This window comes from Acipenser ruthenus, chromosome 18 (assembly GCF_902713425.1).
Source record: "Acipenser ruthenus chromosome 18, fAciRut3.2 maternal haplotype, whole genome shotgun sequence".
In the NCBI taxonomy this organism is placed as follows: domain Eukaryota; kingdom Metazoa; phylum Chordata; class Actinopteri; order Acipenseriformes; family Acipenseridae; genus Acipenser; species Acipenser ruthenus.
The window spans coordinates 7,935,984-7,963,562 of NC_081206.1; the positions used below are offsets into that span (position 1 = coordinate 7,935,984).

Genomic DNA, 27,579 nt, shown 5'->3' on the forward strand with positions numbered 1-27,579 from the left:
TTGTCTTAGGTCTTGCTTTGTTTATTATTATTATTATTTATTTCTTAGCAGACGCCCTTATCCAGGGCGACTTACAATTGTTACAAGATATCACATTATTTTTACATACAATTACCCATTTATACAGTTGGGTTTTTACTGGAGCAATCTAGGTAAAGTACCTTGCTCAAGGGTACAGCAGCAGTGTAACACTGTATTACTCACTTATCTTAAACAATACAGTAGTGCCTCCCTAACCAGTCGGGAGACTGACAGGTTCACTGGTTTAAAAAAAAAAAAAAAAGGTTTTGTGGCAACTTGGATTGTTTCACATTTATCCCACATGAATTATGAAATGTCTTTTCACATGATAGCACAAAATCTAACAGTTGTTGCATTCTGAATCCTCTACCTGTGTCTCAGCGTTCTGTCAAAGATATTGTCTGGTTCTGTTGTCCGAGTAACAATCACAACTTCCTGTTGCTGCTGTCTGTGCCTGTATGACGCTGACAATGGGGGCGTTGCCCACGAATGTATGTGGCAAATGTGAATGGTCTCAGGGACCTCTGCGTTCACATAACAAAAAACAGACCAAAGCCTTTGCAGAGCCTCCTTTGGAGCAGGGCCCTTTTAGGACGACTGGACCTCAGAGTTGGCTTATAAGTGGCTAGTGTAAATGAGGTATCACACATGTTTGGCCTACACAATTTTGTTTAGAGATACATTATTCCAGTTTATTAGAATGCCATTTGTTGCAGTCCCAGCTTTAGTACAGTCACAAAAGGCTGAGCTTCATGCTTAAATCATATGATGGAGTATTATTGTCTTCATATGTCTGTCTCACCAATTGTATGGGGTTGCTTTGTTTTTGCAATACAGTTATTATACACTTTTGCCATTGTTTTGTTTTTGCTACTGTTTATAACCGCTTATAAGGGCTCCCTAAACTAAAGTGTTACCGATACATTTTGTATCTGTATATAAAACAAACAGCATGTTGAAAAATATTGTTTTGCTTTACAACGAACTTCGCAAAAAGGTTTGCAGAGGACATTCAAATGCACCTGTTTTACCTGTTTTTAATATTATGTTTAATCATTAAATATCTATTTTGGCATTTGCAATGAGATCACATGCCACTGCTAGTGTAGTATTAACACACCTTCTTTACATACTGGTAAGTAACAGAAACTCAGGAAGAAAAAAAAAAAACATGTAACAAAAGCTGTCATAATTGTTTACACAAAGAACAAAGTAACCCAAATAAAGAGCCTTCTGTTTGCAATACCACCTAACACAGGAATGAGTTGTTAAATTGATACTGCAGCTTGCAAAGCATGTGTCCGCATATCGGAATGTACCTCATAACAAAACAATTGTCTGTATTAGTGGGGCACAACTTGATAGCATTTGATATGTTATAGAAATACAAAAAAGCAACACCTTCCATAACCCTGGCAGTGAAGTGTAGGCCACCATTGGCAGATAGGCATAAATTCAGTGTGCAGAGTCTGCAAGATGAGCAGGTTGTTCTGCAGGGATGTGATTATTCCTCAGTTACTGCCTCTAATTCCTTTGTGGATGTTGGGGCGGAATTGTTTGCAGGTCCATAGACTCATCATGTTCAAGGCTGTTTTGTGCAGTCTTGGACAGAAGTAAATGCAAACCAAGCACTTACAATATATACCTGTAAGCTGTTTTCAAAATGGTAAAGTTATGTAATAATAATAAAAAAAGACATTGATAGAAAAACGAAACTGGTTGCTCATTAACATGTTTTACTGCTGTTGATAATATTCAGATCGTTGTCACAGAAATATTTTTAACTCGACTAACCTTTTAGATTCCAAAGCCTTCGTGTGACTCGCTTCTGCTGCAAAGCAATGAGTACAGTATATACTTTCGTTATTGCTGTGTAGAAATACCAGTTATTCATTTGTTAGCAAGCCATCTTTGAATGTGCACCCATTGCATTGGCAATAGCCTGGAATTCAAGTTCTGCACCACACCTGTAAAATCTTTACTGCTGTTTTGATGTTCAAATCGTTAATCACAGGTAACAAATGAGGAAGTCTGAAGCGGTCGTTATAATATTTCAGTCACATTAGTTTAAAGTTTTGAGAGCAATCAGCTGCTAGGATCAGGACAAACTTGGATGGGCCAAATGTCCTCCTCTCGTTCGAAATGTTGTTATGTTATGTTATGTTTTAATTACTGTAGATTATTACGTGGGCAACAAATGAATGAGCGTTGATAGCATTGGTTTATTTGCATTTTCATATCTCATCGTGAACAGAAATGCACACGTCTCCTTTGCCTACTGTAACAGATTGAACTGCTGCACATGTCAATTATATATATATATATATATATATATATATATATATATATATATATATATATATATATATATATATATATAAATTGTGCCGGAAATTAGTCTAAAAAGAACCGGCGTAGTGTTATTTTAAGGTATGCAGCGCACTGCCTTGCTTGCGCATGCCTAAATAATGCCTAAACAGCTTCAGCTCAGAAAGCAGGGACAACGTGCCCATTCAAATCTGGTACGTTATGCTGTTTTTGGTATTTCACATCTTTTAAAATTGAATTGATCGTATTTTCCAGGCTTTTACATAGTTGTTAATGTACTTTGTCATATTGTTCCACCATTAAGAAAATACTATGCGAGTATTTATGCAATACAACTTTGCGGTGGTCTCATTTTGTCTTGTTAGTCGTGAATTTTTTGAGAAATTTATTGTCTGTTTACAGTGTAAATTTGCAAAATTAATGGTAAATGTACCACTGTTTGACAAAAGGAAAACACCCATCAGATCGCAATTGATTGCGCCTGTACCAAAATCTAACAGCATACCACTTTCAACATGACAACTTATCGCTTTCTGACATTACACGGGTTAAGTTTTGGTACGTGTACCACATTCTGACGATGTACCACTTTCTAACACTACACCGGTATAATAAAGATATGGAACTAGTGATACGTAGATGCATTTATTAACTGAGATAACGACTAATAATAATAATAATAATAATAATAATAATAATAATAATAATAATAATAATAACTAAAGCATAACAAGTTAAAAAAAAAATCTAAGTAAGCAACAAGCAAGCAATAAAGACTGGGTGACGTAATTTCCGAAAACGTCAGTGTTTCTAGCCGCAAAACAGTGGAAAACGAAACCAGTGTTGAGGACCAGAGAAGTAAATCGAAACTGTGCAGCATGCAAATGGGTGTAAACAGACTGTGATGTCAGTAGGAATAAAAGGGGCGGGTGTTAATCGTGTTATGCACTGCCTTAAACCTTTAAAACGGCCGACTTATTTATGTATTTTGTCCGCTAACCAAAATACAAAATTAAAAAGCATTCTGTTAAAACGACAGAGGACCATCATTTGTATGTAGGGACATAAAAATGACATTTTGTTTTAGTTTAGTTTAGTTTTGTTCAAACTTCCGTCTTATCCAGAGAATATGAAGAATATAAAATGGCACAGTAAGTACAAACGTTTTATTCTGTAACTTTGTTTCTTAAGGCGATAAAAATGATTATAAAATATAGTTACAGTTTAACCAATAATCTCAATCAAGCAATTGTAAACTCGAGGAATGTACTGAGTTAATACTAGACTCGCAGATCGAGTTGAAGGAAATAATGCATTATTATAGCCATTATTAAAGCCAACGGAACCTTCTGCGGTGAGCCAACTCATGAACAAACATAACCTTTACTCTGGTACGGATCCTTGCAATAACAATCGATCATTTATGTATGTATTTACTTGTTTGTTTGTTTTTTTCCCCTATGTTTTTTGAAATACACGAACTCTGGCTAGCAGATATGAAAGGTTACATTGTCACAGATATAGATCGATTTGGAAAAATATAATAATAACTCAATGGTAGAACAACCGAACCCAGAAACCGAACCCAGAGTCACTCATAAGGAGTGTTTAAACTACTTAGTCTTTATAATTAATGAAATATTGCTTTACAGAATAGCATGTTATTATGATACTGTTGTTCAGATGCACCTGCTAACAGAGCACCTGTGTGTCCGCCACCACTCTTTCTATCCAATCAAATGACCTTAATGCCGATGGAAATCTAAGGGCGAGAAATCCAGGTGTGAACTTAGAACACGAATTAACGTATTAGGGTAACTGAAACGTCTTCATTTTATTTCATTGTTGTCAGTCCTAGAAAACTGAGTATGTCGAAAAAGAATATATCTGGAATTATGTGCTAAGTGGCAATACTGACAGAAAGTATTATTATTATTATTATTATTATTATTATTATTATTATTATTATTATTATTATTATTATTATTGAACTCAAGCTGTAAGCTTACATGGCCTATTTGGATGCTTGCCACATAATCACATGAATTTCTGCTTCCTCATTTTTTTTTTAAAGCTACAGGTCAAATGTAGTACTTTTCCGTGTCTCCCTTTCTCTTTCAGCACTTTCATTAGCATTTCGTTTTTTATACTTTTTAGTCAAAAAGTAGTAAGTCGAATACTCAGTTAAAGGCGTCCTAACCACGTCTTTTTAAATTGGTCCTTACCATGTGTCGAGATATATGGTTCTTTGCTTGTTTTATAACATTTAATTAAGGATCTTTCAAAAATACATTTTGTGAAATAAAAAAAACTTCCTGGCATGTAAAGACTTCCTATGTGTAGGTCACATGGCTTGATTGCCAAGAAGAGCCAGCAGCTTTTACTTATGTCCCAAATTGAAAGGCAATGAACAAATAGATCTTCAACAGAAGAAAATGGGTTCTGGTTGTAATAGTGCTAATGTTAATAACACAAAATAGCTTTATTTGGTTAGTACTCCTTTAATGCAGTAACAAATGAGTACATAATCAATGAGCTAACACAATAGTTCCATAAGTCCTGTTGTGGGCTTCCTTTTGCTCCATCAGTCTCAAATGTAAAGTTGTAAAATGTTACAGAATTCATGTACTGTATTTACACTTTTAAACACTATATCTGGTACGACATTAGGTTTTATATTTTATAGAAGTTTATACAGTGTTCAGTGAGGAAAGCATAGCTGTATGTAGTACAACCATCTGAATTTTAGCGGGTAGCTGCTACTCTGCCCTCTTGTGGTTTGGATATGCATGCACAACCATGCACAAACATGCTGTCAAACTCACAAATTCACCTTGTTTCTGAGTCATGTGCAAACAGGGTGGGCATTTTACAACCTCAGAAATCAAAACAGTCAACCAATGTTTTTTTGAAACACATGACCATACTTAAGAAAGAATAAAACTGTATCAAAACTACTTGTTAGTCCAATAATGTCAATACTTTAGATTACAAGGCACAGAATACCATTTAATAACATTGTACACACTGGTAACTAGCTGTATTTTATCTTCCTATATGGTAACTACTTTTGGAATAGTGTGTATTACATGGAAATTACCAATGCTATGGTGTTACCATGTAATTACATCAGGTAACAAAATGGGCCATTGCCATGTAACTGCACAGAGTTATACGTTGCTAATTACCCAGTTATCCCAGTGTAATTACATGATTAGTACATTGTAATTACATGGTTATTCCTGTCCTGCAATCTAAACTGCTACCCACAAAAATAGTGAATAATAAATGGGGAAATGTTCTATCAAAATATGAACAATCAGCCTCCAATAAACAACCTTCCCCAATACACTAAACACCTGTTTAGATGTTATATGAAGCCAACTGTGAATGTGTACAAGCATGTAATAATCCATTGAAACATGCAGAATGATAACGCTCTTGTGTGTGCTGTCCACATGTGTAACCGTCTCTGCTAATCATAATGTTGTTTCTTTTTAGAGACCGCCAACCTTTTTTAACTCAGGGATCAAACTGAATTTTCACCCTCTGCCTTATTTGATCAAATAAATGGTGGCTCAACAACTAAAAAAACATATTTCCGCAACTGAACCAGCCTGACTTCCTTCGACGTTTTTATCGTTTCTTACTGCAATAGGTGCATGATTAAGCATAAACAATGACTGCACCTCAAACAAATGGTTCAGTTTTAAGTGAGCTTTTAAGGACGCATGACTTGTGCATAGCTTGCTCACTGTGTTCCCAAAAGGAAAATGACATTACTTATTCTGTAAAGAAAGTTAATCACCACTGCAAGCACGAGGTGCTCCTGGTCCGACAGAAAGGCAATGGAAGCAAGTGGAAACACCTATCGCGCCGGCCACAGTTTCCTAACCCATCTAGGTATTTCAAGTGCTGGTTTTATACCGTCGGCACTGGGTGTGCAAAACACCAAAACCGATGCACGTTTGCCAGATGCGAAGAAGAAGCCACTGTGTGGACTTTTCAAAAAATCCACAACTTGCAGTATAATGCTTTGATGAAGCTACTCATGGAAAAGCAACCGCCTACTGGTCCAAAAGCCAGCAGCAAACAACTCAGCTCTTCGGAAAAAATCCTCATCGAATTTGCTGGTGAATTCCAGGAGCTTTGCAATCCCTGCTTCTACAGTAGCCCCCAGCAAATCGCAGCTAAAGCATTGCACAGGAATCCGACTTGCACATCCACAATGAAACATACCTGGAAACCACTGTTGGTCCACGCCAACACAGAAGGAAGCAATAAGAAGGTGTATAATGAGATCCGACCTCCGCCTCCTCTTACCAATCTTGCCTACTGCAGATATGTCACCAAGGGTGTCCCGTGCTGGCATGGATCTTCACGTTGCTGCTATGCTCATAGTGAAGTTGAAATGAGTGTTTGGAAGGCGGAGGTTGAAGGAGAGTTGAACCGCAGTGACTTGCTGATGCACTCGAGGAAGAAGGAGACTCCAGTGCCACCAGCACCCCAGGTTCAGCTCTACTGCAAGGCCTGCTTGCTGACCTTCTCCTCTCAGGAGAGCTTCATTAACCACTGCTTCTCCCTGGAACACGCTGGGATGATCAGCGAGGACACCGCGATGGAGTGGAAGTACCGAGCGCCGCCCCAGCGCCGCATCCAAGAGATGCTGCTTTGTGACAGGTACTGCCGCTCTGCAGTGCATTAGCATGGGATTTTGATTCCTGTGTAATTTGATTAATAATATCATACCATTCATGTAGAATCTAAAAAAAATAATGACATTTTATTTCTGTGTTACAGTCAGTTTGCTTAACTTGGTTACAACAAAAATACCACGACTGAACACAAGTCTTTCTGAATCTAAGTGAGGCAAGACCATATACGCTACCTTTTTATATTAAAATAACTACTGTTTATATTCAGTAGCAGAAGGGTGGTTGCAGTACAAATAATCGTGTGCAAATTTGGCACTGTGGTGTTAGATTCTAGTGCAAGGGTACCTCACGTAGCACCAGCAACATTCAATTCTGGTGCCAATAGTTTAATATTTTTTACTTTTCTTATTCCATTGTAACCATAGATGATGGACTACTCACATGACCCACCCACACTCATCCACATACACAGGAACTCATTGAAGAGCTGGGGAGGGGCAGGTTTGATGTAGGCTCTCTGGTGCTAAACTTTCAAAACAGTTTAGCACCAATTTTCAAAAACGGTTTGCACCCCTGATAATGCATCATGTTTTTGATAGTGTTTCAACCTTAAACAAGACTCCAGATAGCAAAGCAACACTATTCGTCTTCAGTAGTGAAGAGAGAAAACACTTGTGCTGGAGGATGTTTGTCCTCCCTCATTTTTGTCTTTGCCTTCTCGTTCTGGCAGGCCTGATACCTGCGAATATGGAGAGAACTGCGTCTGTGCCCACTCAGTGGAAGAGATGCAGGAGTGGATCATGAGGGCCAGGGAGGCCCACAAGAAAAGAAAAGCTGTGGAGCAGTATGGCTTACTCTCCTACCAGGACAGGTTACTGGAGGAGTACAGAACCTGCTGCAGTGAGGTTCTCATTGTGAGTCATGTACTGTTTAGAGACAACCATGTGCACACTTTTACAACACATCTTTAGCCTGCAGTCTCACTTTGGCAGTCTGCCCTTGTTTTATCAATTTTGCTGCATCAGTTTCTACAAAAGGGTAAAATGACCAGATTAAAAAAAAAGGTTTAAAGAAAAGCACAACTCAGTTACATGTGTCCATCCAAGTTAAATTTAGGATTTGTTTGTTCATAGTTTTGACATATTTACAGACTCAGAGCTCCAAATTGTCATTAGCACAGTGTTTATAAAATCACCAAACCAGAAATGCATTTTCACATTTGTGTACGTTTTAACATTACAATTGATGTATGTTTCCTTTCAAAAAGAAACAATTTGGAGTAAGAAAATAAATAAATATTGATAATAGATCATAGATTTATCTTCTTGTAAGGCCACCAATGGAAACATGCGACAAATAGCGCTTGAGCTGCTAAAATTGTACGTCTGCCATTTGCCATGAAACAAAACCTTCCAGCCTTGATCCATCCAATGAAAGCACGATTCAGCTGACCACGCTGATTATCTGCATGCTGTGTGTTTGTATATGCAAGTGTATTATTTTCATACTGTCCCACCATCCAATGTGTACTTGCAGATGTCACAGCAAATAGAGGGTGTGTCCATCACATGTGACAAGGAACTGATGGTTCAGTGTGAGGAGAGACAAGCACAGCTGAAGTGGAGCTTTAAGGTTCAATCTGAGGTAATATACATTTATTAAGCTTTATTGCAACTGTAGATACCATTCTAATGGTGTTTAAAGTGCTAGATTGAAATGCTTTGCAGTGCCACTTCATGAAGCACAGATGGTGCTCTAACACCAGTGTTATCAGGACAGTCTTAGTTCAAGCAGATGTAATGCTGAATTGCATCACTTTATTCCACCCAAATTAATCAGCCTTAGTAAAATGATATGCATAAATTAACAAAGTTTGCACTGAGAGCTTTGTACAGTATTGTTCTAGAAATAACAAGCCATATTAAATCAAGACAACTTTCTTAAACAGTGATCAGGTACCTTTTTGTAGATAAAAAAGCAGGAGTTTTAATTTAATAAAGATGTATTTCACAACAAAACTTGAATGAATTATGTTTTTGTTAATTGATTAAGCCTGAATTAAATGCCATGTGATAAGGATAATCAGTAAGTCATCTTTTAATGTACAATTTTTTGTCCACATCAACTTGTTCACAGAGACTGCTGGTGCATGTTGCATTGCTGAAACAAGAACCTGGGGCCACATTTACTCTGACTCAAGATGGCTCACCAAAGGTCCGCTCTTACGCAGAAGGTAAAAGGTTCTCTACGTCAGACCGGACCTTTCTGATTGAAATCTTCTTTGAATCTGTCAACTCTGGGATCTACGAACAGTGGGTTGTCTTCGACTTTGACATGAGACCAGTTGTGGTCCAGAAGATTAAGGTGAGAGTTGGTCAGCAGAATTTTGTCCAGCCAGACATGTGCTTGGAAGGGAAGGAGTCCGGTTTTGCAGATCTGGAGCGCTGGAACAGTGGAAACCGAATAATCGTCCCCTGCTTTGAGAAGAGAGAGGCAGAGCAACAACTCCTGAAAAAGTACAAAGCTCCAGTGCTGACCCTGCAGTACAAACAGAGGACAGGGGAGAAGACTCCCATCACACAAATGAACTACAAGGAGCAAATGCACAGCTTCCTCAACCGAGAAGAACAGGCAGAAGAGGAGGTGCTTTCCAAGTATGTTTCAATAAGTTTTTTATGGGTTTTATATTTTTGAAAAATCAACCAGTTTAATAAACCGAACATAAATAGTTGCAGAAACATGTTACATAATAAAGCCAAATGTATTACTTCAAAGTGAAATTTGCACCTTTTTATTATACAAGTGAAATCTGTTCAGACCCATAAGAATTGTATCCATCACTTAGAATAGCTGTTGCAATACCATAGAGCTTGGTTTACAGAGTCATACTTGAGAGTAAACAGTTCACTTTTTGTTGTTCTGTCTCATTCATGATTAAGTAAGGACAAATGGTTTTAGACAACTTACATTTCATTTTTGTATGTTTCCCTATCACAGACTCAGTCAGAAAGTGACCATCTCAACGACTGACATGCTGGATGGTCCTCTTTCTGGGATGAAGATCGCACCTCCTGGAGACCTCTTTGCAAAGGTCCCTGTGGCTTACGCATTGACCCCCGACACTAATGAGGGGTATCTGCTGAAGAAAGCAGTCCAGCTAGCTCTTTTAGCTCCCAATCCTCAGGTGAACAACAAGGTATATGAAACCACAATCCTCCGGGACGCCAATGATGAGAAAAACATCTACCTCCAGTTGTCCAAAAGGTGCTGTTCAGATCTTGACTTTCAGAAAGACAAGGAATATGACGTGGAGGTGCAGTTTCAGATGGATCGTCTCCGATCGTTCTGCACTTGGCATCTGGCTGTAGACCTCCTTCCAGAGGTGAAGATAGTGCTGCCAGACTTCGCTGCATGTTCTGTTCCTGTGTCCGGTGGAACATTTCCCAAAGGCAATGCAAAGCAGCAAACAGCCATTTCCTTCATTGTTGGGGACAGAACTGGACCAGTTGCGCCATTGCTGATTTATGGACCATTTGGGACAGGGAAAACCTTCACACTGGCAAATGCAGCTATGGAAACCGTGCGGCAACCAGTCACCAGAGTACTGATCTGCACTCATACAAACAGGTAGGCAGAATCAAATCATTGCGTGTACAAGGTTTTCAGAAAACAGCACATTTCTGGACAGTGAGTGTTCTGGAATTTACACCCAGAAAAATTAAATGATATCCCAGGCAATAATTTGATCTCAATGAATAATTAAATGATACCAGTTTACCATGTTTGGCATAACATTTGTTTTGCATAAAGAAAATATATTAAATCTTTTTTTGTTTTAGTGCAGCAGATTTGTATGTGAAGGAACATCTTCACCACTATGTCTCTGCCGGACACCCTGAGGCAGTACCTCTAAGAATAAAATCTGAAACACTTCCTTTAAACTCCACTGATGCCATCACACTGCAGTACTGTCACCTCTCTGAAGATGGACGTTCATTCACCTTCCCAGACAGGGCGACGTTGGATTCCCATAGGATCATAATAACAACCACCATGATGGCCAAGCATTTCCATGACCTAAAGCTCCCACGAGGATACTTCACCCATATCCTGATCGACGAAGCTTCACAGATGCTCGAGTGTGCTGCTATAATGCCCCTCAGTCTTGCCACTAGCACTACAAGGGTTGTGCTTGCTGGGGATCACATGCAGATGACGCCAAAGCTCTTTTCGGTTGGGGGCAGCCAGTGCTCTGACTATACTTTGCTGAATCGCCTGTTCCACTTCTACCAGAAAGAAAAGCACGAAGTAGCTAAAAAAAGCAGAATCATCTTCAATGAAAACTATCGTTCCACTAAAGGCATCATTGATTTTGTGTCCACTCATTTTTATATTAAGGGGGATACCATCAAAGCAAGTGGGAATGTCCCCCCTCATCCTCGCTTCCACTCGCTGATGTTCTACGATGTCCATGGGACCTGCACTCCCGACCCATCGACGATGTCCTGGTTCAATATCGAGGAGATTAATCAAGTAGCAGAAACAGTGCAGGGCCTGCTTAAAGACTGGCCTACTGAATGGGGAAATCCTGAACAAAGGACAATTTGTGTTGTTTCTGATGGGGCCCAGGTAAAAAACGCCTTGCTTTTTTTCTTTTCGTTTTGGTTCAGTATAGTATTCTCAAAAAATTCCCTTAAGATACTGTAAATTTTTCTTGTTTGTCTTTTTTTTTATCATTTATTGATTTCAGTGATATAATTACTACAATTATAACACTTTTTAAAATGATAATTGGCTACTAAAATATATTTATTATTTTATTATTTATTTTATTCCATTTTAATATCAGGTAATCCTTATAAGGAAAGAACTGAGAAATAGGAACTTGGGCAAAGTGACAGTGGAGAATTTAGCAAATATACAAGGTAAGACTTTGTACAATTATTTCCACTGTGAAGGAAAACTAAAATGATCCATTATATTAATAGCTTAAATATTTGTACTAAGCAGAAGAGATGCTGCATTACATGAATTTGCTGCTATATGGTTCTGTGGTCTTACAACATAAAACCCTGCTTATAATAATTTAAGTGTTACAAGTAAAACATTTTTCTTGGTTTAAAAAAAGCAGGATATATCACATCGAGTTATAATACTAAGAACCATAGCACCTTTTTTACAGCTGGTATTAATGATTTTTCTTTTTCTAAATCAGGGAAGCAGTTTAGGGTAATTGTGATCACGACTGTTCAAACACGGGAGAGCTTGCTTACCTCAAACTCAGACAATCTGGAGTTTTTCAATGAAGCCCAAGTGTTAAACACTGCCATGACCAGAGCCCAGTCTCAGGTTATTGTGGTTGGGGATGCTGCAGGACTCTGCTGCTTTGGAAACTGTAGTAAGATCTGGAAGAGCTACATTAAGCAGTGTGTTAATGAAGGAACAGCTTATCCAGAGTATCTTACCATGGATTCCATCGATCGAGCTGTTGTAGAATTTACCAAATTTATCAAGACCGAAGGAGAAGATGACAGCGATACAGAATCGTTTACTTCAGAGTTTAACGACAACGTTGATGACCCTATATTACAAGAGCTTTTGGATGAAACCAAGAACATGACTGTGACTGTCACAGACGAAGGACTATTGGATATTTTTCATAATAGTGAAAATGAAAGATCCTCTCAGGAGCAAGACTTCTACCAAGAGCATGACTCACCGAAGCAAAGAGAAGATTTGTATACTGATTTCCCAGAACCTACATTAAATTTATATTTGCAAATGCAACCAAATATCTATAAACTTTGTGAACTAGTAATGGAAAAGTTCGACTCAGGCTACGGCCGACCCTTTAACGAGCCTATGATGCAGATCAGAATCAAAGGCAGAAAGAATATTGGCATGTCGTTTCCAGGAGACCACGTGGTCGTACAAATATTTACATCCCCTGAAAATGAAAGTGCTGCTCCCAGTGGAAAAGTCGTGGGGGTACTCAAGAAGGCTGACTCTCCCAGGGTTTTTGTCTGTACCATTGACAGTTATGATCGTCAGGTGATGACACCTATGAACAACTGTGTCACCAAAATATACACTCCATGTTGCAAGAACAATCGGAATTCACTTCCAATACGTAAGTTTGTCAAAAACAGATGGGACATAGTTAGGTTTGAAAAAATGAACGAAGAGTCAAAGAGGAAGAACCTTTACGTTGTTCAGGTTTTGGAGTGGCGGAAGCAATTTTATTACCCCTTAGGGGTTGTGACAGAAGTCCTACCTATAGGAATGTCTTTGGAAGAAGGATTGAAAACATTGAATCTGGAATACCAACTGAGCACAAATCGCTCTCAGCAAGTCTTTGATGAGCTGGAAAAGTCAAACGAATTACAGCTAAATGGTGAAAAAAGGAAAGACTTTCGCAAGTATCCAACATTTACCATTGACCCAAAGAATTCCAAAGATCTTGATGATGCTGTTAGTGTTAGAGATTTAGATGACATGTATGAAATTGGGATTCACATTGCAGACGTAGCAAGTTTTGTTGCAAAAGACAGTGCCTTAGACAAAGATGCCAAAAAACGTGGAGTTACTTACTATGCCCCAGACAGGGAGCCTTTTCACATGCTCCCTAAAGAGCTAAGTACAGACCTGCTTAGCCTCTTGCCCAACAAAGATCGCAGGACCATATCTTTATTGGTCCTGGTGGAAAAGGGGACTGACAGAGTTGTGAAAGGTACATTCACAGTTTGTTTGATAAATTCAGACAGAGCATTTTCTTACGAGGAGGCGGAAGACATCATCAGAACACAGCAGAATGAGTTCAGGTTTGACTCATTAGAAAGTTGCCTTGCTGTTGCTTATCACTTTTCACAAATTCACAGAAAGCACAGGCTTTTGGGTGACTTGCACTATGAGCAGCCGGATGAAGACATTTCCCCTGGGAAAAGGAAGTCCCATCAGATGGTGCAGGAACTTATGATCATGTTCAACAGTTTTGTCGCGCTGTACCTTGTGAAAAAAGATATATCAAAGGATTGCACCCCCCTGAGATGTCAGAGTTGTCCAGACCGTCAGCTAGTCAGCCAGCTGAAGAGCAAATATAGAAGCCTAATACCTTTGTCTGTCCACCTTACCTACCGCATGGGTAGGTGCCAAAGTGGGAATGACTTTGAGGACTCATTCCAGCAACAGGAGCAATCGGCAACTAACAACACATTCTCTATACTGACCTCTGTATGGAAGGACCTGGCATCCGCAGCTGAAGACAGAGACATTTCCAAGATGATTGACCTGATTTCTACTGATGACTTTCATCCACAATTGCTTCCCGTAGTTTCAGAGTTCAGGAGACTGCTTGGCAAGTCATACACTATTCGCTCCAACTCATCACCCCAGTCAAACGTTGGCCATTATTCCTTGCAGCTCGAATCATACACCTGGGCCTCGTCTCCCATTCGTCGATACTTAGACATAATTGTACAGCGTCAACTTCATGCAGCTCTCTACCAGACAACAGTTCAGTACTCGATTCAAGAAATGGATCTGCTGTGCATGGAGTTTACACAAAAGAGTGGGAAGGGATCAGCATACGAAAAGAAAGCTCACATGCTGAGTCTCGCCTCAAAGCTGAAAAAACAAGGCATGCAAAAGCTTGCATTTGTGCTTATTGTTCAACCTAAGGGGGATGGTTTCAGGGTCTCTTTTCCTTTTAATAAACATACATTACCAGATTCACACTTTATAAACTACAGGCATCTGCAGTTAGTGGACCAACCGTTGTTTGATGAGGAGATGAAGTGTATGATTCTGAAATGGAGACGAAGAGTGTATTCCATGGAAACCTCCAAGACCAACATCGAGCTAAGAGGACCACAGTGTAATCCGTACACCACCCCTGTACAGATAGATACGTGGCAGCAAATTGTGGCAGCATTAAGGAAAGAAGATTGGGACAGAGTAACTGAAATCTTCAGCAACATGTTTCCAGTTGAGAGTAGTAGTGACCAAACTGCAAAATTAGTGATGGATCGCAAGCCTATCCAGAAAAATGTCAGCCAAACTGTAGAGTCCTCGTCCACCCAGAAGAAGGCCTGGAAGAGCACTGATGGAAGATCTGGGAATTTCTTCAAGGGTAAAACTAACTTTGATCACTATGTTAATCTTACCCTAAATCTCAAGGCTGGGGATACTTTGCAAGTGCAAATGACTACAGATATAAATCGTGGGTTACTGGTGCCAGCCGTGCAGCTACTGAACATACATCCAAAATTTGAGGTGTGTTTAGACCATGCAAAGAATCCTGTCGTCTGTTTTTCCAAGTATGCGGTACGTGCGTCAAAGAAGAGATACACCAATGTGCAAGAATATCAGAAGATCTGGAAACCATTGTGTGAAATGGAATCAGCCTCAAGCGCTGTGGCAGAAAACGATAGCATAATCATTGAAGATATGAGTCTAACGTGGATAAAGGAGAAAGGTGGAAAGCAGAATGGCACTTTTTACCTACCCGTGGAATACAAAAAGGAATGGTCTATTGAATGTGATCTCAGCAAATGCTTTTTATGTATTCGATGCAGAGGTATGAAACAAAGCTGGAAAACTGAAGATTTGAAAGGAGCTCCTTACTGCTCAGAACATGTGGATCCCAACAACTTTACATGGGTAGCTCACGGAATAACTACCAACAAGCTGGACCAATCTGAGATGAAGAACCCTCCCCCTATAAAAGTGCAATTCTACATCAATCATATGTCAATGGAGAATACCCCAGTGTGTGTTTTTCAAGCAGACACACAGTTCACTGTGGAGCTGATCCCAAAACTTCTACCTGACGCGTGAGTGCAACAGTACAGCCTATTTTAAAATATACCTTTTGTAATCGACCCACCACTAGGCAGGACTGAACAGTTAAAAATTTTGTGTAAATGGCCATTTAACATTAATATGTGTCATACATATTCAATAAAAAAAATGACATGGCATTTATATGTTAGTTTTGCTTCACATAGTATTAAAGTACAATAGTGTGCAATACATTATCTGTAGACTCAATAACATCAAAAACAATGTGAGCTCTTCACATCACAGTACATTTTCCATTTAACCTTTGGTAAGAAACGAGAATTTTTTAAATTTACAGCTAATGAAGAGATGATGCATTTGCTATTTTAATGCTAGCAGAGGAAACCTTGTTATTTCCATTCTTCACAATCATTTTGGTCACATTTTCAGACGCAAGGAAGATGCCATCGCCAGCCTTATAGGAGCCAATGAACTTGTAAAGAACATTGCAGTTGGACACACAGTCCCTCCTCAGGGTAAGACACTTCAAACTGTTCATTTTGCATGACAGATTTTAGGGGAAAGAACCATTACAGCATTACAGCATCAGTGTTTTACCCGAAGCCATCAGTGGCCCTGAGAAAGGAGCACATGCATACTGCAATGGATAACCAGTATATATTGGTTTCTCCAATTTTGATACCACTTAGGCAGGTCAGAGAGGATTAGGGACTGTGTTTTCACAGGCTTTCAGTTGACATCTTATTGAGAATAATAATGTAAAAAGTACATGAAAGTGTTAGTGTGGGTGGCAGCTTCCTATGTGGACTTCTACAGCAGATTTTCAAAAGAACCAGTATTTCATTCTCAAGGTAAAATAGTTATTGATGCATTTTTTACCGTTGTTTGCTGCAAAGCATAGAAATATATTCATTTTACAGCACAACTGGCCTTGGAAAAAATATATATATATATACAGTATATATTTAATGCTGTATCTTTTTAATCCTGTTTTATAGCTTCAAGATCTGCAATTTCAAAACTCAGGACTTTCATCATTCAGGGTCTTGGGCTCCCACAAATGAATGAAAGTCAAAACAATGCAATAAGACAGGCCCTTAAAAATTCTTTCACGCTAATCCAGGGCCCACCAGGTAAGAGAAAAATGCGTATTATTCTTGACCACTTAGATGCCGACACAGAGTGTAGTTGGTACAATATGTGTGCAAATTAGAGATAACAGTAACATATGTGGAATAAATACTGCAGTAGCTTGCTGGGAGATAATACACTGGAGTTATAATGTAGGGTAACCTTTGAGAATTAAAATAACATTACTTATAAAAGTAAAGTGCAGTAAAAGATATCTGAGCTTTAACCTTCTATCCAGTGGCTCGTCAGAAGACAGATTCATTACATTGTATTACAGTTGAAATGATGTCACTGGACAGTATGGACCAGATTTTTGAATGTCTTTACACCAAAATGCAATTTGCAACTATTTTTTGTAAATGAAAATCACTGAAACTGTTCATCGTACAAAACCAGTAACAAACTACTCAGGCCTCCTTTTGAGTCATTAAATTAACCTTGTGTTACTATAATATTCACACAAAATGGAGCAAATGGCACGTTGGTGTAAAGACTTTCTTAAACTTCATCAGGTCATTTTTAAAGATGAATGTGCTGTGTGCTTGTTTTTCAGGAACTGGGAAGACCGTGGTTGGAGTTCACATTGTTTATTGGTTCCATAAGATGAATTTAGAGGCGAACAATTCCAAAAAAACAAGAAAGACGAATGAAGCTGAAGAGACAAAGAAAACGTGCATCCTTTACTGTGGGCCTTCCAACAAATCTGTTGATGTTGTTGCTGGTATGTTATTATGTGCTGTGCCAGCATTGTGTAAACGAGACGATCGTGATCGAATTAAACTGTGGCTGCAAGTCTCCCTTAGATCGCCAGTCTTGAAATCTCCCTCAGCGACGGTGGCAACATTGAAGTATAAACACGCCACTATGTATTTAGTGCCAGCATCGGGTTCTTTCACACATTTGTGGAACCAGTAAATATTTGGTCCATCAATCAGTTGGTTTGTTTGCATTGCAGAGTATCTGCTGAAGTTTACAGAGACCTTGCGGCCTCTCAGGGTGTACAGTGAGCAGATGGAGATGATTGAGTTCCCATACCCTGGCAGCATCTTACAGCTCTCCCGCAAATCCACCAGGGAGGGGAAACCAAAGGCAGAGCTCAGGTATTCCTCCCCAAACTCTTACCTGCAGGGCTTCCCTTTTACCACTCGCAAGAGCTTTCTGTTCTGAGATTGCATTCATATTCTTATTGGGTGTTATTTTTAAGTGCATTCTGAGGGCTTTATTGAGGCCTCAGGTGTGAGTGTGTGTGTGTGTGTGTGTGTGTGTGTGTATATATATATATATATATATATGCATATATACACAGTGCTCCCTCGCTATAGCGCGGGTCTCGAGGGACACACAATATAAGCATTATAACCGAAGAGCGTTATAAACGGGGGAGTGGGTGGTGGGTGCCATGGGACACATAACACACATCTGACTAAAATACAAAGTAAAATAACTCCCTCTCTATAATGCATATATAGTGAAGCAAAAATGTAACTTTCCGTGAATTAATCATGCATAAAGCACCATGTTATCAATGCTATATTTTTTTACAAAAAAGAAAGGTAACATTCCCACTCGTGGATCATTTTAATTAGCAGTTTTTCAGTTTTATTCAAAGAAATTCCCACAAAAATCCTGCAAGCATTCCTTTTAAGAGGTGAGAAGGTGAGATCCTATTCACAGGTGTGTTTGCATAGGACTACACGTACACTAACAGGTAGAACATCACAAACAGAGTTGCATTTGATTAGTCTTGTGATAAACTACAAGTTTCCATTTCAGGTCCATAACCCTCCATCACAAAATCCGAACGAGTCAAAATCCATTCTCAACTCTAATCCTAAACTTTGATGCAAGAATTCGAAGAGAAGAGGACCTCACAGATGAAGAAGTTGAACAGTAAATAGAAATGAAGCCTGCCTTGTCATTGCTAAATCCGTATAATATAAGAATGTAGAAGATACACTCACAAACTGTGTCATTTCTGCAGTAAGACTTTGGGTATTTCAGAACAGAAATATGCAGTGCTGTGGATGCTATGGTCACAGCTTTCTTTAATTCTCCAGGTACAAACATGCACTGATTAAAGCCCGACGGTATGAACTGGCAAAGCATGATGTCATCCTTTGCACCTGCACTGCAGCTGCCAGTCCCAGCTTGAAACTCAACGTGAACCCCAGGGAGATTCTGATTGACGAGTGCGCCATGGCAACCGAGCCAGAAGCCCTCATACCTCTTGTCAGCTATAAACCTGAAAAGGTCAGTTCTTGAATTTACAGTTGAATTTACAGTTCTTGAGTATACAGTGGAGCTGGTCTGCAATTGAAATTACTTTAAATTTATTTCTGTATTTGAACTTCTTGATATGGATAATAATAATCTGCAGTTCTGAATTGTCCTGTAAGTCGAGCTGGTGGCATGGCTTGAGCATGAATCTAGCACTGTGATACTGACATCATGTCTACGTGTGTATTTAAGATAATAAAACTAGCTCCAGTAGTTAGGGGTCATTTATTCATTTCTCACCTATTATATAGTCTCTTAAACCTTTAATGAAAAACACACATTTGTAATTTATGAGATATCAGGGTCTATTCAATGTATCTAAATAGCAGACACTGAGTGAGATTATGTAATAGTACCAAAATTATGATAATAATAATAATAATAATAATAATAATAATAATAATAATAATAATAATAATAATAATAATAATAATAATAATAAAACTGTGCTTGTGAGGCTCTTAGTACATTTCTCTCTTAAAATGGCAGGGGGTTTATCTTTCAGTGATTTAAAGGACAGCTGCATTTAGATCATCTACCACTATTTAGATTAATTGGGTAGCTCTCCTAATGCAACAACTTCCAGGGGTCTATTTTAATGATCTAAATGTTCCAGTTTCAGAAAACAAATCCTGTAGCAGATGTGGGAGTGATTTTGTTTTTATTAAAAAACTAACATCATAAACACTGAATGCATCTCCAATTAAATACCTTGTAGTACATTTGTAATTAGAACCAGTCCAGCTATAGAATAAACACATTTTTCTTCATAAAGTAGAATGAAACCTGCTGAATAATGTTACATTAACATATTGAATTACATACCGCTTTGTAGTTTTCCATATGCTTAACGAAAAACTGACAAAAAATGAAAAATGTGACATTTCGAAATCTAACTTGAAATACTGTACTGCTATTATGGCTTCCGGTAGACTTTTGCCATATCATTTTGTAGTTTCTTAGATTTGTATTTATTTATTTATTTATTTATTTATTTATTCATTCATTCTTTAACCAGGGGAAATAAAAAAAAAAATTGAGACTGAGGCCTCGTTTACAAGTGTCCTGGCAAGACATGCACACATGCACACACTGCTACTATGATTACATGATGTTAAATAAAAGATCTATGTTCATTCATATATATATATATATATATATATATATATATATATATATATATATATATATATATATATATATATATATATTAATTTATTATGTCTCAGTCCTAAAATTCTAGGTAATCCCAAACATTTTGCCATAGCTGTTGGCCATATCTGTCATTGGTGGTGCATTTTTTCTTTTCAGATTGTTTTGATAGGTGACCATAAGCAGCTACGCCCTGTTGTACAAAATGAACTACTTCGGAAACTGGGCATGGAAAAATCCCTGTTTGAACGCTATATGGACCAGGCTGTGATGCTTGATACACAGTACCGTATGGTATGGATCTACTGCTGGTTAATTAGGGGAGAGTGGGAATGCATTAGGGTCCTTTACTGCTTACTTGTGATACTGCTTACAGGATCAGTCAACACCACTAAATACTGACAGCCACTTTGGAGTCACCTTGAGAAAGTCTGTATTGACTCATTGTCCTGCAGTTTATTTTGTTATATCTTTCCATTCATATTCCCAACCTTGATGATTTAAATTGCAGGTCCTGACACCCAAAACAGATTTCTTAAAGCCTGATATTGCTCCTGTACGATTCACACAGAATGGATCATAACTGCATTACTCCTTCGCTTGCAGCATGAAGAGATTTGTGCCTTTCCTTCAATGGAGTTTTATAAGGGCCGCCTGAAGACGGATGTTATTCGCCCGACGAGTGTCCTGCATGCAGAATGGAAAAGGTGCACCCCAATACTTTTTGGCCATGTCGTAGGAGAAGAAGTCAGCTTGGTGGTTTCTTCTGAAAAGGGGAATGAAAACTCCAAGGCAAACCTGGAGGAAGCTGAAATGGCTGTAAGTATGATCATTAAAGGGGAGCTAGCCTCCATTTTTAAATGCGTTTTCAATAGATAGATAGATAGATAGATAGATAGATAGGTAGATAGATAGATAGATAGATAGATAGACAGATAGAGATAATTTAAGTTGTATTTGAATTCTTTGCATATCCTGAAATAAAGGAAGAAAACAAGTGAAGATTAATACATTAAAAGGGGGATCAGTAGTTATATTAATAAAGCTAATAGAAGAACATTTTAAAGAATTAGTACACCTTTAAAACGCTGTACCCTTTGAAGATGTCGGTGCCAATAGAGGAAAGAGGTTTGTTTTTGTGATCATGTCTAGAAATAATGGTGCAATAAAACTATCAGTGCAAGTCCATTTTGAGGTATCAAAGTCCTAATTTAAACATTAGGCACAGAACTGAAGTTTCGAAGTGACCATTGGCAGACTTCCTGTGGTAAAAAAAAATAAAAATTCCTTTCCTCCGAATTGTCTTCTCCTCCTTGTACATAAGAATGGAAATTCACTAATCGTTTCATATTTTACTTTGCAGGTCCGCGTAGCAAAGCTGCTGATCAATGTTTCCAAAGTGAGACCTGAAACCATTGCTATTCTTACCCCTTACAATGCCCAGGTGTCTGAAATTCAGAAGTTGCTACTGAAGAGTGAGATTCAAAACGTAGCAGTGAGCACCATCATGAAGAGCCAAGGTACACAGTGAACACAGAGCACTCAGAACAGCAGAGTCTGGGCTACATTTTGTGTGTTAATTAAACACATGAACTGCATTACCCCTTGTAGCATGAAGGGATTAGTGCCTTTACTTCAGCCGAGTTTTATAGTGGCTGCCTGGTGCATGGAGTTAATTAATGGCATCACTAAGAGCTTTACCAAAAGGCTGTTTGCAACATGATTATTTTGTGAAATATTACAACTATTAGTAAGCAGGCTTTTTCAAGAGCATTTTTGCAACATTAAAAGTTTTATTTAAATGCAGATTGAGTTTTGGCATAAAAACCGTGCTGTGGCTCATTTTGTTTTAATTAAATCTTTTTTGGTTTTAATATTCTGTATACCTAGAGATTCTGATTTTAGGATAAATACTAATAATTCAGACCTGTTCATGTTGCAGTTGACTGTATTTTGTTGCTATAGCACCACACTATGATTCCCATCTCTGTTGTTATTTGATTTGAGCAGTTATCAACAGTACTAGAAAAAACAATCAGCATTAAAAAAAATAAACTCTGCATAAGAAAAAACAGGAAAACAGAAGCCCTGTGTATCCCTAAATAACCGTGTACAATACAGAGCTGGCAGGAGGAAGAGGAGACAGGGTTTACTTGCTTGTGGTAAGTGTCGTCCTGTTTCTCTCTCCCACCCAGGAAGCGAGTGGCGCTATGTGATTCTTTCCACTGTGCGCTCTCTTCTCTGTTCAAAGATTGAAACGGAGCCCACCAAGTCATGGATCATGAAAAACTTGGGATTCGTTACTGATCCCAACCAAGTCAACGTGGGGATAACAAGAGCGCAGGAAGGACTCTGCATCATAGGTAAGAGACACATAATCTAGAAGGTCACATTATTATAGGAGTTTCACAAGGTATTTCATAATTGAGCTTCAGAAGTGTAAATGTTATAATTGTGTGTCCACAATGCAATGACAAAGGAAACAAGGAAACAAGTTGATATGTCAGAATAAAACAGTGGGCTTCTTATTATCTGAGGTCCTAGGGAATGCCAGTTTTGGAAAACCAAGATACAATGTCTGCTTTATTGGATATGAGATCCAGATGTCATACACGTTGAAATTTTGCTGATTTTAGGATTACTAATCATATCCTCAGGGTACATGTCTTCCATAAGTTAACAAGGTGGACATATCCCATTTTGCTTTGTTGACATTCCCAGTTGTAACAGAGTAATTGGATGGAGGTTTTACATTAAATTACAATAAAAGCTGAAGCTGAAACAAATCATTTGACAGAAAAAGTAAAAGATAGATGTAGACAATATCGTTTGATAAGTAAAAAAAAAGAAATAAACTAAAATGATAAAGTAAAATGGAGAGGCTTGGGTTTCTTTAGTGCAAAAGAAACACATAGCATATAGTTGCATTTTAAAATGAGGTACAAATCTAGCCTTAAAGCAAGGTGGGGGGGCTCCCGAGTGGCACATCCGGTAAAGGCACTCCGCGTGGAGTGCAGGATGCGCCCTATAGCCTGGAGGTCGCCACTTCGAGTCCAGGCTATTCCACTGCCGACCATGGACAGGAGTTCCCATGGGCCAGCACACAGTTGGCCAAGCGCCACCCGGGTGGGGAGGGCCTAGGTCGGCCAGGGTGTCCTCGGCTCACTGCGCACCAGTGACCCCTGTAGACTGGCCGGGCACCTGCGGGCCCGTCTGTAAGCTGCCCAGAGCTGCGTGGTCCTCCGACGCTGTAACTCTGAGGTGGCTGCACGATGGGCCCACAGAGTGTAAAGAAGCGGACGGCTGACGGCACACATTTTGGAGGACGCATGCATCCGTCTTCGCCTCTCCCGAGTCAGCAGGGGGTGGCAGCGGTGAGCCGGTTTGAAATAAAAATAATTGGACATTTCAAATTGGGGAGAAAATAAGAAAAATAATTGGTGATTCCAAATTTTAAAAAAATAAAATAAAATAATAAATAAAGCAAGGTGAAATGTGTTGATTGTATTTATTTGTTGTACGCCTGCAGATACAACATTGACTGTAACTGTTTTGTGTTCTCCAGGGAACCGGAATTTGTTACACTGCAGTCCCTTGTGGAAGAAGCTACTGAAACATTTCACGGCTAAGAACTGCGTAGTAAATGCAAAAGATATTACCGTACAGAAGCCACGAGCACGCTAACCAACTCCTGCTGCACTAGCAGAGGCTGAGACAATAGACTCATTGAACATACTAGCTTATTGGATCCTGCCTCTCGGGGGACACTAGCAGCGTCACAGTACAGCCTGCGACACCGGGAGTGCTTGGTCTCAAAGTGTATTTCTTTCAAACAAGGAAAATTGTATTTAATCTTTTCCTGTGGGGAATAATGCCAAATTTATCTGATACAATTTCCAGCACTTCAAGTGGCCTAAGGTTTTTTTTTATTTATTTTGAAAGCAGGTAAAAATTGATTGCAAGTGCTGTGGCCATTGCCACCATTTTGATATCCTGTCTGGTTGTGTTGTCTACAGTGACAGAGTTTCTTATTCTGACTGTAGTTGGCGCATGTAATGAATGCTGCCTAGAGTATGCTCCTGGGAGCTCCTTGCGTTGTGATTGGATGTGAACTCTCAGAAGCTGATATTGAACCTCACATCCAAACAAACTGACCAAAGCACTACTTTCACTTTTAATCTACTTCAGATAATGAAACCAGCAATAATTCAGAGTGATCTGTCTCTACAGTGAAGTTTGCAACCACTTCTCTGTCTCAGAAGTAACTATTGCACTGAATATATGTGCTCTGAAGGTATAATAAAATACTGGAATCACTTTGGTCCTTATATAAAATTAAATGTTTTTATTTTCGCATTTATGGCAGTTTTACTCGATTACATTCCTATTTTTAATGCAAATTCGTATGACAATTTATAATACAGGTGTTTTATCAAATATTTCATAGTACTCTTTATTATGGCTTTTAATGTATTTTTTTTTTTTTACACAGCGTTACTATTTTTATATTTAAGAACTTTTTAAACGGGTTTTAAATTATGAATGTCAAAAATATGTTTTTGTTTAATTTAAATATGTAAATCTTAACTGTATGGGGTCATTGTGATGTCTTTCCAAAAAAATATACTGTTAGCTGGGACAGGTCTTGATAGATCATAGGTGTTGTAATTCTGTAGTTAAAGAAAACCCAGTTCTTAGTTAATGATTTATACTTTATACTTTTAAATCTAAACTGGAATAAAATGAAACACTTTCCAGTTGCTGGTATTCACAAGTTTAGAGTAACAAATTGATCGCTCGATACGTACCCGCCCTTAGAGAGACACAAGTGTTTTATATCTTTGAATAAAATTGTATTTTTATAAGTATGTATCATCGCTGATAAAACCATTTCTGTTTTATGTACATGTCAGGCATTTGCCAGTTTTTAGTGAAATGTATTTGGTCAGTTCTTACTGTTCAGTTTTCTATCAAATTAGAGCTGACAAAAAAAAAAACATTTGAATGACAATCCCATTTTCAGCATGTGATCATAATTATTATTTATGTGTTTATTGTTATTTAACTAATGTGTGGGAAATGAAGTCTATACGCTGCTATGCTGTCACTATTTATATAAAAATAAACACACATTTGATTGATGAACTTGGAAATGACTGTCACCCTGTAATGTGTACAGGGTGAACACCCCATCTATAGTGAATCTGGAAGGGGGAGTGTAAATGCACACTGTGCAATGTTCACTGATTCAGGAATAAAACCTATACATTAGTCACATAAATACTGTCAGTACCATGGCACCTTATTCAAAAAACTTTAAGGACTGTTTTAAGGATGTTTTTAAGGACTGTTTTCTGAAGAGTGTTTATAAACATTCTCTTAGTTAAACAGCGCTTTGTAAACCAAGAATTTCTGTAAAACAGTTTCAAAGGTTTTATAAACAGCAAACTGGATTGAATAAATCAAAATGAGTTTTAAAAAAACAGTAACATTCTGTAAAACTTTATTATGTAATTTTTGCACAATTATTGTATTATTATTATTATTATTTTCTTCCAAAACTTAATATTTTTATTGTTTGTGTTTTGTTGTGTATGTAGGTTTTTGTATTGAAACTTGATCGTTGGTAAATGTCTGTTCTATAAGGTGAGGCCATTTGAATGTGAAAGTCAGTATGAGAGACAAATACAGACATGCTGCAGGGAATTCAACTGCTGTATGTTGTATTTTACTTTTGTATTGCATTTTTTTGTGTTTACATAAATATCAGATTGGTTAATAAAACAGTGTGTTGAATTTTGTTGGCCCACATCCGTGCTCCATTCTTGGCAACATTCCAATAAAATTGTCTAATTTATATAAAAACTACATTTTAGGACATGCCACATTCCACAGTTTAGGGTTCTTAATATAATTGCAAATTCAAAAGAGCGTCATATGTGCTTTTAAAAATATCTTATTATTCACTTGGAATAATTGAATGAATTATAGAATTATCAGGTTAGTCAGTATCTGAACATGTTTCAACATCCGTTCTATATAATTCGTTCTCACCCTCCTTGACACATGTTACTTTTGTAATAATAATCTTTTTAATAGCTGATGAACCAAATGCATCAAGTCATTACTCTCAAGAATAGTCTCAATGATGGTGTTGTTTAATCTAAAAAACTCATAACCTAATTAGAAAGTACAGGCGTGCTCAAACTGGTCATACTCCAAACAGTGTTGTTACCTCAAAGGCATCATTTACCCTCACATACACAGTCTGCAGAAACTTTTAACTGAATATATATTTTTAAAGAAATCTCAGTTTTATAACTCCCATTTAAAACAGCATTGACTCAAAAGGCTTAACTAAACCCCTATTGTAACTGAAATGACTTCAGTTTGATTCTCCAGATTCAATTAAATTGTTATCCAATTTCACCACAAGGTGGCGCTACAGTACTATTATATTTCAAGCAGCGTCACTCAATCTCCTGTTCAACTAAAAGTATAACCCTGAGTGACTCATGACTATATTCTTCTATAATGTATGCTTCTTTGCATTCTTTTTCATCACACACATCATTGCTTTCCAGTTTGTTTACTGCCTCCCTCCTTTCGCATTGTCGCTCTGTCAGGCTCCTGATATTACCTGCAGCAGTAGGTGGTTATATAGGGAAGTAGAAAACAATTAAAAAGGTCTAATTCAGCACATTATCAATTCAGTTAAGGGTCTAGTTAAGTAACTGAGAGCTCAGTTGAAATGAAAACCAACAGACACAGGGGGTCCCCAGGACCGGTTTGGGAACATCACTGTCCTAGACTATACAATCATTAGAAACTGATGTTTCTGGCTAGTGATCATTCTGCAAAACAGGCTTTTGCTGCTGAAAATGTCCTTGGATATAAACGAACTGCCTTCATAACAGGCTGATTGTTTGAATCTAGTCTGAGTGAGGTTAAGCTGGTCTCTGCTTTGAATAAACATCTTCACAACTGTCATTGAAAGATAACTGGCCAATAAGATATTCAGGAATGGTTTCTGTCTTTGTCTACTGCAGTTAATCCAGTTTGATTTGCTTTGTATAGCACTACGGAGCAAAGCTTTAACCCAAGCTTTACTTAAACACTGTAAACATTTCTCTGTGTTTGAGTATTTAGAAACTCAAATATAGAAAACAGAATTTTAATTATAAAGTAAATTCAGTTTTGAAATAAAGTGTGTACG

At 38.1% G+C, this 27,579-nt stretch overlaps 1 protein-coding gene across 3 annotated transcripts; it reads left to right on the forward strand.

The window, feature by feature from the left end:
* The first annotated feature begins 3,285 nt into the window (after positions 1-3,285).
* Positions 3,286-26,147, forward strand: LOC131698604 (helicase with zinc finger domain 2-like). Of its 3 annotated transcripts, none has more exons than XM_058991113.1 (20): positions 3,286-3,500; positions 5,851-7,029; positions 7,735-7,918; positions 8,541-8,648; positions 9,141-9,658; positions 10,002-10,631; positions 10,844-11,633; positions 11,854-11,929; positions 12,220-15,835; positions 16,233-16,318; positions 16,802-16,936; positions 17,488-17,655; positions 17,890-18,034; positions 18,708-18,824; positions 18,992-19,184; positions 20,523-20,657; positions 20,970-21,182; positions 21,727-21,883; positions 22,559-22,726; positions 23,929-26,147. In XM_058991113.1, the coding sequence occupies exons 2-20, from the start codon at positions 6,029-6,031 to the stop codon at positions 24,045-24,047; spliced, it is 8,559 nt and encodes a 2,852-aa protein (XP_058847096.1). In that variant the 5' UTR covers positions 3,286-3,500; positions 5,851-6,028; the 3' UTR covers positions 24,048-26,147. The 3 variants fall into 3 exon arrangements, with proteins under 3 accessions (XP_058847096.1, XP_058847098.1, XP_058847097.1); XM_058991114.1 differs by lacking the exon at positions 3,286-3,500 and adding an exon at positions 3,625-3,774; XM_058991115.1 differs by lacking the exon at positions 18,708-18,824.
* Positions 26,148-27,579: the final 1,432 nt, after the last annotated feature.